The 20,296-nt window shown below is 42.6% G+C and overlaps 1 protein-coding gene across 3 annotated transcripts in view; it reads left to right on the forward strand.

Moving 5' to 3' along the window:
* The window catches only part of vps13b (vacuolar protein sorting 13 homolog B), a 347,536-nt gene that overhangs the window by 145,000 nt on the left and 182,240 nt on the right, over positions 1-20,296 (forward strand). For all 3 annotated transcript variants that reach the window (XM_084357862.1, XM_084357860.1, XM_084357861.1), the window contains exon 22: positions 7,829-7,962. In XM_084357862.1, the coding sequence (XP_084213988.1) occupies positions 7,829-7,962 (134 nt within the window). The remainder of the gene's footprint in view (positions 1-7,828; positions 7,963-20,296) is intronic.

Below are 20,296 nucleotides of genomic sequence, written 5' to 3' on the forward strand. Positions count from 1 at the left end.
AACACATAAGACTGAGGCAGCCACTAAACTGCGCTGCCACAGCTGCTGCTGCTCAGTTGACCTTCAGGAGAAGACGTCATGAGGTTCTTTTACAAACCATAACAATGGCATATTTTTGCAAATTAATTTACCGTAAGTGTGCAATTCAAATATTTATTCCCTAAATGTTGGTAACGTGTGTATAGTGCTGCAATCCTGGATACTCCCTTTGATGTTTCCGTTGAGTCACTTTGTGAGGAGCAGCTGATATTAAAGTTATACTATGTAGGATTTTCCTTTAAAAACAAAAATAACAATGTGTTGACTGATACAGAAGTAATCTCTCTCAATCTTCACTTGTGACCCACTAGGAGTCTGTGGCAGTGTCTGTATCGGCAGAGACCATGCCCTCTGCCTGTATTTTCTTAGTATTTGGCTGTGTTCGGGATGTTTCTGGGTGTCAGCCTTTGGGCAGTAGGTGTATAGCTCCTAGCCAATAACAGCATGAGGTCAGAACTCTACATAAATGTAGCGCCAACTTTGAATAGTGTGTTTACAAACAGCAGCAACAAATCCTGCATGGCATACCTTTAAACAAGTTACGAATTTGTTTTTTCAGTTTCTATTATTCACCTCACCCTTATTGAAACACACTGAAAAAAACAAACATTGTCTATTCTGCAAGAGGTTCCTTTAGAAGTTTAAATCCAGATTTTCTGCTCCAGATTACATACTCCCTCTCCCGAGGCACACTGAAGCCCACAATGTGTACTCTAACCATGAATTAAAGTGGTCAATTCAAAACTTAAAGTGAACAGTTTACATGTCCAGAGTGTGGTTGTTTGAAATACTGTTATAAGATTAATTGACCCAATGTGCTGGATATATGGTATATTGATATAGAGCTGTGTTTTGTTTCGCCTGATTATGAACTGGTGGGAGTAATTTTTCCTATGCCTATTGATTATCCTAGTTTTCCAGTGGAGCTAGTGATTTCCCCACCGAAATCACCTCAGGGAATCACAGTAAAATCCTAATCCTCTGGAAGAAAATCATTTTCAGAGTTTTTAGCAGTTCAAAGCCTCCTCAGAACAATTGCACTAGCTAGATGTCCCTGCTTTCAATTGGCCATTTGAATGCATGCCTGGCACTTTTATGATGTAAAGAGAGTGTTATGTTGTTTTGTTACCACATTCAGCCTAGCTACAGTTTCGTAGTAATCAAGAGGGACTTTCCTGCAGGCTTTTGTAAGGTGCCTGTTAATGTGTAGGCAAATGTACAGAGACACACAGAGCCAGTTCACTGCAGATCATTTCCCCAGAAAGCGCTGAGGGCAAGGTGATATCATACTGGGGCTGTGTGGCTGCCCAGCTCAAATCTCAGGGCACATATCCACTCAGCTCCATTTGGCAACAAATTATTTCACTCTGTCTCTCTTCCTTTCTGGTTTTGGTCATTGCACATGTTAAATATACAGGGTACGTGTTACAAGACACCGACTTTCAGAACCAGCATTGACTGAATTGGACCAAATCCAGTTCCTACGGATGACAGAGACACAAAGCATATAGTAAAAGATATTATAGATATTTTCCATGTTACTAAACACACACAGGTCTGCTCACATAAGGAATCACATTTCCGCTTAAATTGGTGGTTAGTCTTTTGTAACAACATATACTGTGTACACATACTGTACAAATACTCATTCTTAAGCCTTGTCTAGGTGTTTTTTGTGGTAAAAGCTGTTTCTTCAAAATTCTCCCTTTTCGTAATTGTATTGCTGTGGTTGGCTTATAGGATAGCTAATTTCTGCTCCGTCCATTAGGCTTTATGTTACTGGTCAAAGTATTGACCAACTAAATATTCTGGTGGACAGACTACAGAGGTTTTTGAATTTTTTAAATACTAAACACAAGGCAAGTCATTTAACCCACATCACAGGTTTGTTTGAATGTTGCTTAGTAACATCATCACAGAGGTGTTAACGGTTGTTTTTGTGTAATTATCCTTTATAAGAAAGGCCGTGGAACGACGACTTTGAAAACAAGTTGTTTCTCCTCAGTTTGAGGTCGATTTCTGTCTGCCCGCACAATTACACCACAAATTGGTTCACATAAAACTAGCCTCTAAGTATTTTCTTTATTTGTCCCTAATGAATGTTCTTGTTGGCAGCAGCACTGCGTTTTTGATCGAGAGCCTCCCAAGTCCCGAGCTTCTCATTGTTCTCTAACATCTACCAGAGTAATGATCTCACTGGCTTTCTTTTTCAATCCTAAAATTAGTCGTTGGCGCTCTGAGAACATACATCTTGTGCTGAGAAACGTATCCTGCAATCTGGCTGCGCTTCCTAAAGGTTGGAACGAGAACTGTTGTCTTAGTTCCTTTCTGCTAGTGGTCTGGTTGATGGGATTAGATGTAATTTTCCTGTTTACTGGGAGGACTAGAGAAAGAAAGAGAGAAATGAAAACATTTGTATTGTTCATGCTGTAAATCTCAAGGTAGAAGACAATATCTGGTGGTGGGCAGGGCTGTGGACCTCACAAAACGTTCCTATACTAATGGCTTTTCTGTGATTTTAACCGTAGTGTGTCAGTAATAGAAAAAAGAGGGGGGATGTTGGGAACAGCAAAGAATCTCCAGGTTTCATGGTTGGACAGACATAGATTAATATATTTTGGAGAAAGAAACGTATATACACATTTATAAAAGTGAGAACTGATGAGAGGACTTCAGGCAGAACTACACAGTCACACATAACTATAGTCCAAACCCAAGTAGCCTGATGGAAGTCAGGCAGGTTTTTATTGGCTGCTGTGCACTTTTCAGAAGGGGATAATATTTTCATTGTGGAGTTATTTATATAGTTTAATTTTTCTGGTAAAGTCAATAATTTATCAAGGTAATGATGGTTGGAGTGGGGAAAGAAAACAAGAAAAAGGAGGAATAATGAGATAGGAGGCCCCCCTGAGAAGAATGGTTGTAGTCTGTGTGGGACTCTGCTCGCTAGATTTGAAAGTCTTTGGCCTCTGCACAATGATGAGCCCATAGAAACCTCTCACTGACTATCAGTCTGTAGGGAATAGATTTGTCCTTATGTATCCCTTTTCTGCTTCCATGAATGATAAGGGTATTAGGCCTTGTGGATGTTGGCTGTGGTTTTCGAGGTTGAAGTGAGAGGAGCAGAGGGGGAAGTTGCTGCTGAGTCGCGGTTCCTCAGACGTAGCGTGGATTAGTGTGCGCGCTGGAGGGGGTTCGGTTCAGATGACAGAGGAACAGGAGGGGATTTAAAACCGGGTGAGATGATTTCACAAGGGACGTTTCAAGGGCTCTTGGTGTCATTCTGAGAAGACGTGTCTTTATGCTTTCATTCTTTGCGTGTTGTGTCATGGTCTGGCTGGCAGAACCTTTCCTCTCCTCTCCTGTCCTCTCCTCTCCTCTCCTCTCCTCTCCTCTCCTCTCCTGTGTAGAGTGGATAGGCATGTTGTGTATGATCACCCTGATGATGATGATGATGATAAAAGTGATGACGATTGCAATGATATGTGTGATCCTCTTCTCACTTTCCCTCCTGCCAGACACATCAGAGGCTGTCTCCACATAGTCTCTTCTCCACATTTACCTTGACTGTTAAGGGGTATCTTAAAGCACAGCTGGCAGAAAGAGTTCTCATGCAGTGTGTACATGGATGCAGTGTGTGTAGAGTTGTAGAAATAAATGGGTAAGATTGTAACCTTTAAAGCATTGAGTCATCTGGCCACATTCTCACCCCAATTCCTCACCCGTTCAGTCAGCCTGGCTGCACCACCGCTTTTTAATGGCGGCTTCAATAACGCCATAACAAATGGAGTCGCGTAAATATTTAAATAAACACCGATTTGCATCCAAAACAAATAGGCGGGCAGGTTTATTAAAGAGCCCTATTGCTGCCTCTGCACGCAGCTGTAACAGAATATACAACACTTCAACTCACTGTAAACCATTTGTAATAGGGAACATACCAGAAAGATAGCAGGCGGCATGGGGAAAATGCTGAGATCCCTCAATGAGGCTGTTTTTATGGTTGACTTGCTCAACCACTTGAGAAGGACATACGGATACTTCGTGCCATTGTTATGAAGACTGTTAAATCTGTAGTGGAAATTTCACTGCCGATGTTATGATGTTAGTGTAGTGTGACTGTGGGTGTATCAGAATGAATTTGTGTGCGTGTTTTCATTTGCGAGTGGGAAACGCATATTTGTATCATGTGCGATTTACACTCACCACACCACACGCCCTCATAGATTTTACAGCAGTGTTACTCTGCTGCAGCCATGTTGTGTTTGTACATCATGAAATGAGGCAACACTGAATTGTTTCTCCCCTTACAGTCAACATGTTGTGATGGGGCACTGGTCACTGCCTTTTCTCTGATCACTTGACACATGCTCAGGCTGTGGGCTTCAAAGACCCAGGCCTTTCACTTGCTGGGAGATGTGATGGAGCTGTTAAAGAGGGTGAATAACCACCGTCAGAACACTAGAATGTTTATAGGGGGACTGGACTGGCAGCTCCCCACACCAGCTGAACACTAAGAGAGAAAGACAGAGGGAGTGGTTGGAGAGAATGAGAACTAAACGGAGGAGGGAAGGAGAGGCGCAGGGTGTACGGTCAGAGTTTGGCCAATAAGATATTAGCCTAATGGCCTAACAGAGGGTGAAAATGAGGACATGGCTGAGATGGCACGAGACAGGGGGAATAACCCCACTTTAAAAGGACCCTCAGGACTTGTTAGGCCTGGGCAGGTTTAAGAGCTTCGGGCGCTCCTGTCATATTTCTCTTTCATTTGAATTTAGACCTCTTGTGTTCTCTCTGTCTTTCTCATTCTCTGTCCCTGCCTGCCTCTCTCTTTTTCTCAATCCGCTCCCTGCAGAAATGGCGGGCGCCAAGTCACTATAACAAGATATGGCAGTTTCATTCCAAATAATGACCCCAGGATTAACAAACAGAGTCCTGGAATGGTATTTAAAACAAAGCAGGGAGTTGCATGCAGGTTGGCCCTGCATTGTTACTGCCTATGCTTTACTTTAGCACACATTGTGATTGGCCTAGCAGACTCTCTCTGGGGAAGGACTTTCACAGTCTGGCCTACCCCCAAAGTCAAAAAAGATTTCAGGTGAAGGTTAGCCATAAGGTCTAAAGCTGTAGGGCAATAACCAGTTTTAAGATGAAAACTGCAGCCAGTACCACCCTTGAGGCCTGGCCAAAAAGTAATAATCTTCACAAGAGTGATTGGTTCCTCTAGAACATGACTCAGATTACATTTTTGGAGGGTGGTATTGATTGGACCTGTGAAGGTCAGGGTGGAATGGGGGGGTATAAGCTGAATTTAATGGTAATTGCTGCAACGGCTCATGGCCTTCTCTATGGCCTAATTTCAGGCTTTAACCTGACGTGTGTGTGACCGATGGTACAGTACACATGTATTAATACTCAATACATGTTGTGTAATGTAAAATTAGCTACGCAGGATTATGTGAGTGCATGCTGATTGTTGCACACTGTATACCTACTCACACAAGCTTGCATATTCGTAATTGTGCAAAGCGTCCAACTTCTAGACACGCAGGGTCTACTCCACCCTCACGCTAACACTCACATGGTGTGTAATAGATTATTTTGGTAAATTGGAAGGACATGGTCCTGTGAGTGTGTGACCAGGAATGATGTTTGTGAAGCTCAGAAGGGTGGTCTCTGTTTGTTTTAAGAATTCATCAATGATGATTGGTGAGAGTGTGAACTCATTTTGGGGTCTGTTTTAGTGTTTTTTCTGTTGTGTGTTGTCAGGGCAATGTGTGTGGATATATGTTTGCGTTGTATTTTCCGATGTGGTGAGGCACTGTTTGGTTGGGCAAGGATGTAATCCGGGAGTGTGTGTGTGTGTGTGTGTGGGGGGGGGGGGGGGGGTAACCAGGACTATGACGTAAGTAGTGAGACTGTGGCATTGCCAGTGATAACCAACAATGGACTTAAAATCAGATACACCCACACTATCACATACACACTGGTTCGTGTGCATATGCATAAACACAATATTGTCACAGCCTGTTTTACAAATGAACACACAGACAAAAAAATGAATATGCACACACAGCATGCCCAGTCCCAGGGGTAAAGACTCCTCAGTCTAGACAGCTCGGCCACATGACAGAGAGCAGCAGCCACAGAGTTCTGTCATGTCTACATGGATCCCCTGCAGAGCTGAACAGGAAACTGCTTTCTAATGCAGTGTGACAGGAATACTCTAACACACACACAGCCCTCTATAACAAAACACTATTGACAACCCAATGATATCACAGTGGTTTATGCAGCACTCTTTGCACATTACTCAATGAAAGACATTCCATGAAACACAATCTGTCCTGTCAAAGTCAATTTTTGCCATCTGTGACTGTATAAAGTCTATGAACATTGGAATTGGTTGTGTACGAGGCTCACATAAACAATGTAGCCGAGGATGTGGAGGTAGATATGGTATGGATGGTTAAATGTACAAAATGTACAGTGTGGTCAAAGTACTGTGCTTAATATGTAATGATGTAATACTGATAGTATGCATCATGACAAATATAGTCTGTTTCATTGTCTATGAATGCCAGAGGCACCTGGATGCTGCCGAGTGTGAGAAAATACTGTAAGAGAGTCCAGACACGATGATCTCGGACTTCAGTCTGCTTTCTTCCACTTGCACACACAAACACACAAATGCACAGACACACACACACTTTACACACATGCACCTGTAACCTTAGTCACTCAGCTGTATATACACACATACTCACACACGCTTCCACCCACACATTTTAGGCAGGTTGCCATGGCAGCCACAAACCAGGGTAAGTAACCATCCTTTTCACCCATTCCCCCAGCAACACATTTGTGTTGCCATGACAATTCATTTGGCTGTTTTAGTGATATTTGGGGGAATTGCGTATGAGGAGGCACGGTGATGCTGTGACATCACCGCCGTTTCATGACTGTGGGATAGGCCTGCTGAGCAAGGCAGACATTTAAATCATGGAATATGTCTTAATGTGTCTTCAGAGAGACCCCCTTTCCCTCACCTCTGATGGCTTTAACATCCACAGACCGCAAGCTAACCTGGTTGAATGCGTGTTCCGTCTCCGTCTGTTTCTGCTTCTGCAACTCTCTCTTAGACTCAGTTTCTCCTTTATCCGTCTGCCTTCTCACACAAGAACTGTCTCTTGAACTCTGAGGGTGTGTATGGAGCTTCAAGTTCATACGGTCAGTGCAAAGGCTAGTGGGGGCTCGTTGCTGTGTGATTTGTGTGCTTGGCTGTTGCCATGAGTGTCAGCACAGACAATCAGCCTTCGTCTGGACCACAGTAGGACATTTCATGTCTAGGACTGTGTGCTTGTGTGTGTGCATGCATGCATTCTCTCAGTTCTCATAGTCTCCTCTCTGTAGGAGACAAGAAATCTGAGTGCCAACATTACATCACCTCAATGAAGTGTCACTTAAACATCATATAACATGATACTGTACAGCAAATGAAAATAACAGAGTTAAATTAAGGGTGAATGCAGGACAGTACATTGTCTCATTGACCACATATTGATTTTATATAATGTGTTACAGGGTGCTACAGTACTCCTGTGGTAAAGCAGTTACTTTTATTAACAGGACCAAAAGTTTAAAATGGAATTTGCATCAATACTGGGTAGACATAGAACTGAAAAATTATGCTAAACCAAAATACGACTAATTGTTGAAGAAAAGCTGTTTTAAAACAATGTATGAATCTAATGCCTTTTGTTTTTTTTTCACATTTCTTCTTTCCCAGAATCACGTCCCCTGTCCATCCCAATGAAGGTGATGCCTGACACCACAGCAGAGGAGTCATGGACAACCTCAGAGGAGAGAATGAAGGAGCTCATCGCCCATGCCTGGGATGCTGTTAAACGCCTTACTCTACAGGTGCTGATTTGTACTCTCTACCAATATTGTTGCACTTGTGTATAGGAGCAGTTATACTGCTGTACTGTACTGTATCTATAAAATAACATATACAATAGTAAGAGATTTTGGCCATGTCACCCACTCCAACGCACGGGCTAGCTAAGGAATCAGAATCAGAATCAGAATACTTTATTAATCCCCGGGGGGAAATTGTTTTTGTTACAGATGCTCCGTGCAAAGTAGAAAACAAAGTAGAAACAATAATGTTTCAAGAACAAATACATGCATGGGCTTTTCCAACTGTTGAGATTGGTAGGGACCTATTCATTTTTGCTTTCACCAAAAAAAAACCCACCACATCCTGCATTGATGATGTATTTTCCTTTTATTTCCTCCTGGGGACACATCAGGATGAATTAGTGTATGTGGTCAGATGTGTCCCCAACCATCTCAGCCAGCGGTTTGAGGGATCGGCTCACAATGCATCTCGGTGGCCGTTAACACTTGTATTTAGTGCTGTCCTTGTGATCGAATCGCCCAAGACACATTTTAAAACCACGTTTAAACAAGGTCTAAATGTCTTGGTCTCTTAATATATACTAATCTTCAACTTTGGGGTTCAAGCACAGCAAGGGTGCCAACTTATTGCTCTTTGACTTGACTTTATACAGAAGTTATTGGCTGTCAGACATGTCCAGGAGCAGCTATACATAGTCCCGTATCTACTTTAGAGACCATTAACCCCTCTCCCTGTCCTCCTCTGTCTCTCCTTTGTTATTTTAAAGCACTGAGGTTTAGCTTAGCCTGGCCCAGCTTAAGCTCTGTCTGTGGTTGTGGCCATATGGCTTCCAGGGACCTCTGTTAGCTGTTAGCCCATTAGCCTGTTTTACATACAGATACATACGTAACGTCTCATGTGCCTTTGTGGCGGACTGACTTTCTGGTTGACTGGCTGGCTTGGTTGATGTCCCTGTCCGTCTGTTTAAGTGTCTGACTGGATAGTTAAGTGCTCCCATTGTGTGGCTGCTCACTGCATCTTGACTGCACCAGTTAGCAGAGCCCACATCACAACCAGCCCCATCTGAAGTGCATCAGGAAGTGCTGACAACTCCCTGACAGGGCTCCAATTGATGCAGGAACAGAACGTCATGGTGTATGCACATGTGTGTGTGTCTACGCACATAGTGCTCATGTGGTACGTTACTGATTGGGGCATATGGACGTCTTTTGTGTTGTCTAGTGTGTTAGGTTCATTTATTACTGCTGGTCCACAGTGTGCAAACATTACTGTGAAGACGGTTACCACATTTACCCAGAGTATTAATTTTGCATTTTTGTTGTCTAAATATCCTGGTTTTTGGTTTGACCCCTGTAAACATCCGAACTGTGTTAAAATACAACAGTTAGGTTCATGTTTTCATGATGAGAGACCTGATCAGAATGCCGTAGATATCCTACAGATCACTGCACCATGGAAGTATTCTTTTACTGTTGGTTTTCTCTGTCGGCACACAGTCAGATTCAGACTTGTGATGTCAACAGACTATCATCTCACAGATCATAACTTCACTGGATTCTATTTTTGTAACTTTTCAGCGGTGTGCCATTGTTTATGCAGGCAGGTCATCACAGAAGTTTTATCTAAACAAGTTTATTCATGGTAGCAGAGAAGACCAGGTAAACTAAATCATTCTTTAATTGGAATATCGCTCATAGGTTCATTTCTGTGTGAATTTAAAGTCCAACAACAATTCTTAATTCCTCTTAATTCTTATTGCTAGGACCACACAAACTGGTGTCAGTCAAACATGAAAGAAAGCATGACGCATGTAAATTAAAATAATGCTCCAAAGCCCAGGTCCCATGTCAGCCCGTTGAGCTGTTTACAGTTCTTCCACAAAAGTTAACTCAACCCTCTAATAGTTTGCTGAGCCCGTCATTGCCTCCACTTTTCTCTGTCCCCTTCGGCTGTGCGACTGGGACCACACCACGTACTACAGCAGTAATTAGGAAACAGTCTGTCCTGTTGACATGGGAGTGGAAGCGGACCAAACCGAAAGACCCGACAGCTGGTACCCCAGGCCTTGGATATCCCCAAACTTAAACCACTCCATTTATTTTAGTGTGGTGTAAACAGAATACCTAATGGCTCACACTTCTGCTGCACATGTGCCCAATTTGGCATGTGGGGCTTTCTCCGTCTTTTACAGTAGAGAGACGACTACAAGGAAAGGTGGGGGAATGAGTTTGGGGGGGAGAATGCTACAAAAGTATTTATTATTCTACGGCTGCTGAGACCACTTAAGGCTGTTTAAACAGAATATGGACACGTGATAGCTGGAGATTGTGTAAATTGGTTTAAAAACATCTTAGTTCTGGTTTCACATGCAGTCATGATGCTTTGTCATTTGCAGAAGGCAATGGAGGTACAGGTCTTTCAGAGATGCTAGACCGTGGGCTCATTTTAATAGGAGTAGGTAAGAAAATAGTGATTATGGAAAAAGGAAAAATTGCGGTAACATGAGGTTTTTATTTTCAGCTGTTGTCATTTGTTCCATTGGTGTCAGCAAGCAGTTCTCAAATAGCAAAGAACAATGGGAATAAAACATTTTTTCATTTTAGTATCACACTTTTGGATCACACAGTTAAGTTGTTCAAGATCTAATGCACTTTGCTGCATCATCCCTTATCTTACCTCAAGGAACAGCTTAACCTCAAAAATCTGTGCAAGCAATTCTGTCCCACTGCACTGGGCATTTCATTACAGTGTGACCCTATACTTGAATATAGCTTATGTAATGTCTTAGACACATATCCCACTCAAAGTCTAAAACCAGAATAGCAGCTGGAAAAAGCAGAACATGCACTGTTTCTATTTGTAGCTTTCTGCTCCAAAGTCATTCTTTACACCATACTTGTCTTTTTCAATGACAGACAGAGTTAGCATTGATTCCTGGTGATGTCCCGTCATGCATGGTTAAGGCACAGATTATTATCTGAATCCATGAGTGTCATGCTCTATCTGTAGCTGAGTGCTGCAACCAAACCCCAAAAATGATTCAGAGCCATGGTTCCTCTATGAGTTGAAATCCAGTACATTCCTATCTATTTCAGTATGTAAGACCCTCTTCTCCTGTTACCTCAATATGAATGATCGGCAATATTCACCCTGCAACGAAAACAGCCATAACATTATTTGTAATCCATCCAAAGCCATCAAAGAACTTCATTTAATCTCCTCAAGAAGCTGTCAATGATAAAGACAGACAAGCAGCTAATGTTGAAAACAGACTAGGCGGCTGGCTCAAAGAGAAATGGCTCAGTTTACACATAAAGCTGTGTGAATCACTGCTTGGACATAAAGGGCTTCCCACATTTTTAAACAGTAGTTGATTCATTTTGACATCCACAGGAATAATGAACTGAGGCCTTGAACCGTGGTGACATCCGTAACTTTCATTCTATTTCATCCTTCCTGACTGCCAGAGGCAGTGCTTATCACTGAATGACTTATGACAACAGAGTCACAAGGAATCCCGAGTACCTATCTCATAAGGCTGAAGCAAATAAATGTACCTACGCCGACCTGTGTGCGTGTTGCTCTTAAAATCAGGTGTGGTCAGGCCGACTGATGGTGTACTGCTATCTTTAGGCAGCAGGAAGCCGCTGTGCCAACAAAAAACTGGTTTAAAGTCAATGGTGCAATATTTTTCCTGATATTTAAAGGACGCATTAATCAGATAGTAAGATGCACCTACACGGCGGGTTCACAACGCGCAAACACTCTGATTTTATGATTAGAGAGGCTGTTTTAACATTTCCATGCACGCAGTACTGTCACTGTAACAAATCTTGGGGGCACATTTAAGTAGCAAGACTAAAGTTGAGGAAATAAACTCATGATTTATCAGCTATGCTTCACGCTAAAATATTTTACTGTATTAATCTGGACTGTGTGTGTGTGACCTTTTGACATGTAGAAGAACACAGAACATAAATTAGCAAGAAATTCTAGCCAATCCTGTTGGCGAGTCTGGAGTTTTGTGCATGTTGAGGGAGAGACACTTATATCTTTTCTGTTGTTAGAAGATCACTGCAGGTAGTGTCATTAATGTTTTCCTCATTTAAGACATATTTCACCCACCTGCATCGCATCCACTATTACCAGAATGATAATTCTTATAACCCGTCCCTCCTGATCCACGGACTGAGGTCCGTGCAGATACAGTGGAACATGCGCCTTACTTTGCGCAAACATTATCCGCTGTTTAACGAAATGGACTTGGACAAGCCATAAACGTATTTGCATGCACTCATGCAGCTCCTTCAAATATTCTTTGTAAGGAGGAACAGTCAAGGTCAAAAGGCCAAAGTGCACCTGAAAAAAAGCACTAGCAGGCGCAAGTTCTGACTGCCATAAATCTAGCTACAGGCAAGCCAGTGCCATGCGAATGACAGAGCCCATGAGCACTCTGCTACCCATAAGAACAGAATGTAAGGCATTGCACAACACTACGGTGAGAGCGGGGCGGGAACACTGTCTTCACTAGCACAGAAACAGTTAATCCTAGTTGAGACTAAGTGCACACCCTGCTAGCTACCTACTAAAATAGCCTGAGTGAGAGCGCTTTGCTAACTGTGAGAACAAGATATGAGACAATGTAAAAAGCTACAGTGAGAGGGGAACGAGGACACTCTCTTCACCGCCACTGTGGCAGGAAGAAGTGAGTGCAGATGGACTGCAGACAAATAAGCATGGGAGAGAAGGCTTCGCATTTGACAAAATGTGCTAATGCATATTAAAAGACATTAAAAAAGACATTAACTCTTGCATTTGTTCAAGTGCTCTGATGAGATGAGCGGACAGCGTGACAGCACTCAAGATTAAGCCGTAAAAGAAGTTGGTATTGTGAAACCTTGTGCATGCATAGTAGAAGTATGACATGTAAAAATAAAGTGTTTTAAACCTTATTTTGGGCCACAGTAAGCAAACATTTTAAGTGATTTCCGTCAGATGTGACTGATGATCCTCTACATTCAGTTTTGTCCTGGTGACCACTGAAAGTAAAGTTGTGGCTCCCTCCCTATTAATTTCAATAGGGGCCTCATCTTGTTAGCCAGAAAAAGCTGCCAGGGTCGTAGCAAAAATGGCTTCTAAGTGGCGAGACTAGCCTATGATGACTTTGCTACCTCTTAAGGAAAATCAGCTCACTGCGCACGTTCATCAATGTTCTTCTCTGGTATTTGAAGTATTGTTGATTTAGCCTTGATCGCCAACTACTGGCCCGGCATGCTTGTTTGAGTTTTTATATTCTTGTGTGTAGGAAGACACTTTGTAAAACAAAAGTCATGTGGACAGGATTTTTGTTTGAAACAGCTGAGGAAAATATTGATTTAGAAAATATCTATATGTGAGGAAAAGGCCTGAGAGAAAGACAGATGTGGATGTGGTAGAAAAAGAAATTGACAAAGATTGAAAGAGCCAGAATCTTTGAACCATTGCAACAGGCATGGTGAGGTCAGAGGGACAAACCATCCAAACTGAGCCCCTCAGGCCCAAGATGGTGTCTTCTTGACATTACGTACAGCACAGATCATCTGTGTCATGCCCACAATGAGGGAAAGAGAGAGTGTGTGTGATTTCCCTGTGGAGGCAGCTAAGTTTTTGGTCATGCAGGGCTATAACATGTGTAGGTGGTGTTATTTTAGTAGTCGCTTCACATTAGGGCTGAAGGGCAGTACTGCAGTTGTCACCCTGGCCAGAGTGGCCTGGCACATTTTATAATGGCCACTTGCCCTCAGCCTTAGCATTCTGAACTTTTACTTACTTCTCTCACTCCAGCTGCATGCAGTCCAACTCCTAAACTCTTCTCTTTGCCTCCTGTGTTCTTACCTCTTTTGTCCTTCTCTGTCCCCTGGGTTTGTGTCCCTGCTTATTTCCTGCCTATGTCACCCCCCATGCCCTTACCCCTTTTCATCCTGTCATCTCCCCTTCTCGCCTTCCGGTTCTCCCAGAGGACACCCATGTTCTCTCTGGGCCCTGATAATAATTGCAAGTGATCAGGATGGTGATTCTATTTCAGGAATTCTGCAATAATTCCTTCTATTTAACACATTAATGTGTTCAGTGCTGGCAAAGGAGAACGTTGCTACCAAAACTGAAATGGGATCTGCTGAAACAGAGAGACCGTTGCCATGGAAAAATGAAGTAACACTGCTCCCTGCAGCTGCCATGCATTAATGAGTAGGATATTTTTGAGAGAGAGAAAGAAGAGAAAATTCAGTGGAGTAGAAAAGATAAAGTGTTGGAAAGGAGATGGACGTTAAGACGCAAGGAGGGAGGAGAAAAAATGGGCAGAAGGTGAGTTTGAAGGCAGGAGGAAGGGGAGAGAAAGAGATAGAAAGGAGGATTATGTATGCTGTATGTTTGGTGTGGCTCAGATCGAGCTTGCCAGATGGTTTCCATGAACAGGATCTGACCCCCGGCTGGAGCGCCTTCTGCAGGCACATTACTTCATCCTCTGCCCCCCCCTTCTCTATCCTATCATCCCTCCACTCAACACCTCATCCTCCCTGTCTGTCAGATCCCGCAATTTTCCAAATGATTTGCAAATACAAGTTCAATTTTGTGCCACTTTAAACACCGTGTTTCTTTGTGGATTGGGGTAAAACATGGTCAACTTAACAAATGTGACAGTCACGTCACAAGTCCTGAGGATCTCATCTAAATTATTTGCATTTATTATGAGAGATGCTTTGATCCACTTTTTTCAGTTCCGATCTGATTTTTTGATGACCCTCTCTGCCCTGTCTGCCTTTACTTGTTTAGTACCTACCGATATCAAAACTACCAATTGGTGCTATTTTACGACGTAGCACAACCTCTACCCTTTGTCTTGCTGTCCAGCTTTTTTTGTCCTTCAAGACTATAAGATCTCCAAACTAAGGACGTCTTTAGTTATCCAGCTGATACTACAGTAGCTCACTCAGTTGCCGACTGACTCATGTTACATTACAGCCGGTTTATTGTACCGCCAAGCTCCGCATGTAAATCTAACTCTAAAAAATGATGCATTAAAATATGAAAGTAAATTCACTATCAATGCATCCAAAGGACGCACCATATTTTTTCCCTGATAATGCTACATTGTGAAAAAAAAATTCGGTCACTATTTCTTAACATCTATGTACTTTGTGCATAATTTCAATAATCGTGACATGCGACATGGAGCGTCATTCCTGCCGGGCTGCTGGCATCGCTGTCAGACCAGAGCTGACATTTAGGTGCAAATTGCAGTTTCTCTCTTCAGTTAACCGCCATCCAATGACCTTCCAAGTATCAGTTGGAGTTTGTTAAAGCAATTGTGCCAGCTAATATAAAAATATATTTAATGGTTAATAATGGCTCCCCTTATTTATAATTCCTCAGTGAAATGTTATCCCTATGCATTTTTGCAAGTTTTATGTTTGATCCTGTTTTTGTAATGCACGCTGACTGACAGACTTATAGACTTTCAGGGGGCAGCCCTTGATGTGACATTGTTCTGTTTTCAGATTTGGCATATTAGTTTTTTATTTATTTAATTTTAAGATTCATTTAAATATATGTGAATATAACAATCATTTTAACCATATAACACTGAATATGAGTTTAATACTACAACTAGGCAAAAATCACAAACATTATTTGGGACCCACTCAATTTCCCTGGGACCCATTCAAACCACCTGTGGATACGGGGAACTCACCACATGGAAAACCTTTTAACATCACTGGGCACTTATGGATGTCTTTGTAGAACTATTTAATTAGTTATTAATTAATATTGTGCCTCTTTATTTGGCTATGGGCTTAAATTGTGCATTATTACACACAGTATTTATAATGCATACAAACTATGATGATGGAATTTGGATCCGTATGTGGATCCCTGACAATATCCAATGAATGAATTACAGTATAGGCATTACATTACAGTATAGGCACCCTATACTGATAATGTTTTGGATCAGTCAAAAGTTACGATTAATTAATTACAATTAATCTCAGTGAACAGCTCTATCCATGAATATGGCACATAACCTACCCACTGAGTAGGAAAAGCCCTAAAAGCCCTAAAAAACACCTAAATCGGGACAATTTAGTAATTAAATTAATCTTTTATCACCCTTTCAAAAGAAAAGCTTGCCACACACTCCCCAGTACATTCTCTTAAAGGTCCTCTGAATATTTTTTAATACTCTTTTTCAAATATGTCATGCTTGTTTGACTTCAACACTGGAAGACACACCAAACAAACTCCCTCTCTGACCGGTATCCACATACACTGCCCGGCCCAAAAAAAAGTCACACACTCTAATATTTGGTTGGACCGCCTTTAGCTTTGATTACGGCACACAATCTGTGGTGGCCAAGCTATGTGTGAAAATGATGTCTCATGCTCCCTGAACCACTCTTTCACAGTTTGAGCCTGATGAATCCTGGCATTGCCATCTTGGAATATGCCCGTGCCATCAGGGAAGAAAAAATCTATTGATGGAAAAACCTGGTCATTCAGTATATTCAGGTAGTCAGCTGACCACATTTTTTGGGCACATAACATTACTGAACTTATACCTGACCAACTGAATCAACCCCAGATCATATCACTGCCCCCACAGGCTTGTAGCACAAGCACAGTCTCTTTTTACCCTGATGCGCCCATCACTCTGGAACAGGGTAAATCTAGACACATCAGACCACATGAACTTTGTTCTCGATTAGCCTCACTGATGAGTGCTACATGGATGAGGGTAACACAGCTGTTTAGTCCCAATCTCTTGAGTTCTCTTCACATTGTGCGTCTGGAAATGCTCTTACTTTCAATATTAAACACAGCCGTTAGTTCTACTGTTGATATTTTACAATTTGATTTCACCAACGTTTAAGTGATCTCCGATCACAATCATTCAAGATTTTTTTTCTACCACATTTCTTCCTTGAAGATGATGGTTCACCACTATCCTTCCAGGTTTTAATAATGCTTTGAGCAGTTCTTAACCCAATTTTAGTAGTTTCAGCAACCTCCTTAGTTGTTTTCTTTGCTTTATGCGGTCCAATCATTTGACCTTGACATTTTTAACTCTTGTGGATCTGTGTTCTAGCATACCTTGTTGCAAAAAAAAAAAAAGTTTTTCAATCAGGCTGAAACTGAGATAAAATCTAAGTGCTTGGCACACTGTTGTATTAAGTAAGTACTTGTATTAAAGCTTGCAGTTCTTACTTTTCTGATAGAAAGCTAGATACTGATTGGCTGTTGTGCGAACAGAAAGAGGGGTAATGCTAAGGGCAGGGCACAGTGTGTCTCTCCTGTCATTGAGTTTACACAAATATCTCCACACAGAGAGCAGATTGGGAGGAAAGAGAGAAGGAAGAACAGAGATGGGGATACAGCAGAAGTACTGAACGAACATGAAGAGAGTGAGAGAAAGGGTGTACATTCTCTCCTGATTACACACTCATCCTCTCTGGTATCGCCTGATCTAAATCAAGACCGCACAGTCTAACAGTAGATGTGTCATTAGCTGTTTACCGGGTGAGAACACTGTGTTTGTGTGTATCTGTGTGCACATGCTGATGGGAGCGCTCATGTGCATGTGTGGCCAGAATCCCATTCCATCATCTGCTGCTGTGTCAATACACTGATGACCTCACAGCTATTATAGACGCACACACATATTTGACCCTCTCACCGGACTGAACTGGAAAAGTGCTTACCGGGATTCTCTTGTGTCTGTAACCTCTTGAACCTCAGAGGCCCGGAGACCTGGAACTGATTTTCATTAGGATAAAAACTCACAGCAGCTACAATATCAGGATTGGAATGTTCTAAAAATTGTCAGGGAGAAATGATGGTGGGTTTCACCCTGATCTTCTGGAAGTGTTTTGGAAAGCCTGGTGGAGGTGAATCTGGTTAAATTGTTGGAGCATGCATCCACCCTTTGTCTTGGGACAAGGGGGGAAGCTGTGCCAAACACAGGTCAAATCAGCTGAGGTTCAGAACAGCCCAGTTTGGCCTACTTGATTCAGTCACACTGCATAAATCAATAGTGGTGAAAATTTGCCAGAGTTAGCCAATAAAAGCTCTTTTCATCTGCAGTCCATCACCATCTGATCCAACTTGGCCAACTATTACATACTGCATAACATAATTGCAGCCACCTCAACTCACTTCAGCTGGCCCAGAGAAAAATTGTCTGGCCATACCACTACTGTAGATAAACCGAGCCAAGCCTATTTCTTACATTTGAACAAACTACAGTCCAGCCTGATTACCATTAGTCTTTTGTATGCGAGGGCTTTTGTCTAAACTGTCAGCTGTACCATGAATTTGCATGACACATTGTCTGATCTTAAAACCCAGTCCATTCCAGTCAAATTCACCCCATTCCAAATTAACAGGTAGTCTCTCTCAACTAAACTAAGACACTCCATCCTTATTGTCCTTGGCCGTGCATCCTCAGCCCTAGTTTGGTGTTGCCACCCCCTGGACTCCATCTGTAGTGGCTCACCATGCGGGGGTAGTGGAGGTGTGATTGTTTGAGATCAGGGGTGAGAGCAGCCGAGGCAGACCAGGCCAGCCGCACTCCTAAGGCCACTGCTGGATCAATAAACGCAGCGATCAAAGTCGCAATTAACCCACCGCGCTAACACAAACAGCCGGGCCAGCAGAAACAAACAAAGCCTTCATGTCACCTAAAGCGTTTATTTTTGCAGATTTCCACCTCAGCTAAGGAGACCTCCAGCGCTTGTCAGCTTCTGTAAGCAGTGTTAGAAGAGAGGAATGCAGGGCCACAGGGATGGCTGGCTGCCTGGCCGTGCTGCTGTGCCAGGCCACGAGCTTATTGCTTGCGGTGGCATGTGGGTGAGACCTAGCCTATCTGTTGTCAGGAGGCATCATGCTTAGATGCCTTTCTCGTAGACATCAGAGGGGAGAGCTGCTTTCTGAGGTTGCAGGAAAAACTTAATTTGTGTATATCCATGAACCACAACACACATCTGCACAGTGTCATCTTCAGATACACACATTAATCATGTTAATTTACAGGGAGACACTATTTACACTGTTTTTACTCTATTTACTATTACACTCACAATTCCAAATGTGTTTTTGGACAGGGCTGAATGCAGGAGGATGTGCAGAAGAAGGGGTAGCAGGAGGTTAACAGTGGGTGGGGTATCCAGAGGGGGGGGGGGGTTGTGCTCTATGGACCTTCTGTTCATCTGACCGGCCACTTAGGAAACACAGTGTCCCGTCTGGTGCAGGAACAGGAAGATTACATTTGGAGAGGTATCAGGTTTTTAAAAACAAAGGGATATGTTTTCCGTTTGCTGCCGATTTCTCCGCTGAGATTTTTCTGTTCCAGAGTTGCAAATGTTTTCACCCGGGATGCTGGGAGGGTGTTTCTAATTTCCTCTCCTCTATCTCTGGGTGATTTCCTGTGTGTCGTGGTTTGCTTATTGTGTGTGTTCAAGTGTGTGTGCAGTTGAGAAAATGAGGGAAAAATGTGTCAGAAGATACGTGCTTGAGTGTGCAAGTGTGTGCGTGTTTCACATGTTGTGGGGTCGCTCCACAGAGAGGTGATCTTGGCCCACAGGGTTTGTGCTGTGCTGAGGTCTGTACAGAGCTGGAGCCTCCAAGTTTCTCTTCCCTGCAGTGATTGAAAACAATGAGCCTAACAGCGGATCTGACCACAGCGCCACAGGATAACTTTCTGACACGTAGTTCACTGCCTGGGTCCAAGTTAGATGACTGTGACAGAGATTGTGTTTAGCGCTGTCAGAATTGTACAGCAAGACAGCTGTGCTGCTGAAAAATTATTCAAGAAGAGAAGATACTGCGTATTATACCATCTTCACATATTACAGTCAAAATGTAAACAATTTTATGGGCTCAGTTAGGACAGGTAAGACAAAAGAGGTATCTCTCTCATACCTTCTGTAGTTTTATAAACAGCACGTTAAACACATGAGATTTGAAGTGAAGCACACCAACCGGAGCGCTTAAAGACATCTTTTAAAACACTGTCCATAGTGTATAATCTGTGTTGTGTAGCTTTAATAGCTAATATTCCAGATCTCTCTTTCAGACAAGGCAGATCTTTCTACCTTTCCTGCAATCTCTCAGTTAATTTCTGAAACATTTAACTGTACTTCTAAGAATGACTATCTGAGAATAATGTACTCTACGCTGAAGTTGCTCTTCAGAGTAGACAGGCTGTCCTCCATCTAACTCACCGTTCTGTCATTTACTGGCGAGGCACGGCGGATCCTAAGAGCCTCCTGTGGTTATATAGGCCATTTCCACATGGCC

The sequence above is a fragment of the Pagrus pagrus genome (assembly GCF_965226575.1).
Source record: "Pagrus pagrus genome assembly, chromosome: 7".
In the NCBI taxonomy this organism is placed as follows: Eukaryota; Metazoa; Chordata; class Actinopteri; order Spariformes; family Sparidae; genus Pagrus; species Pagrus pagrus.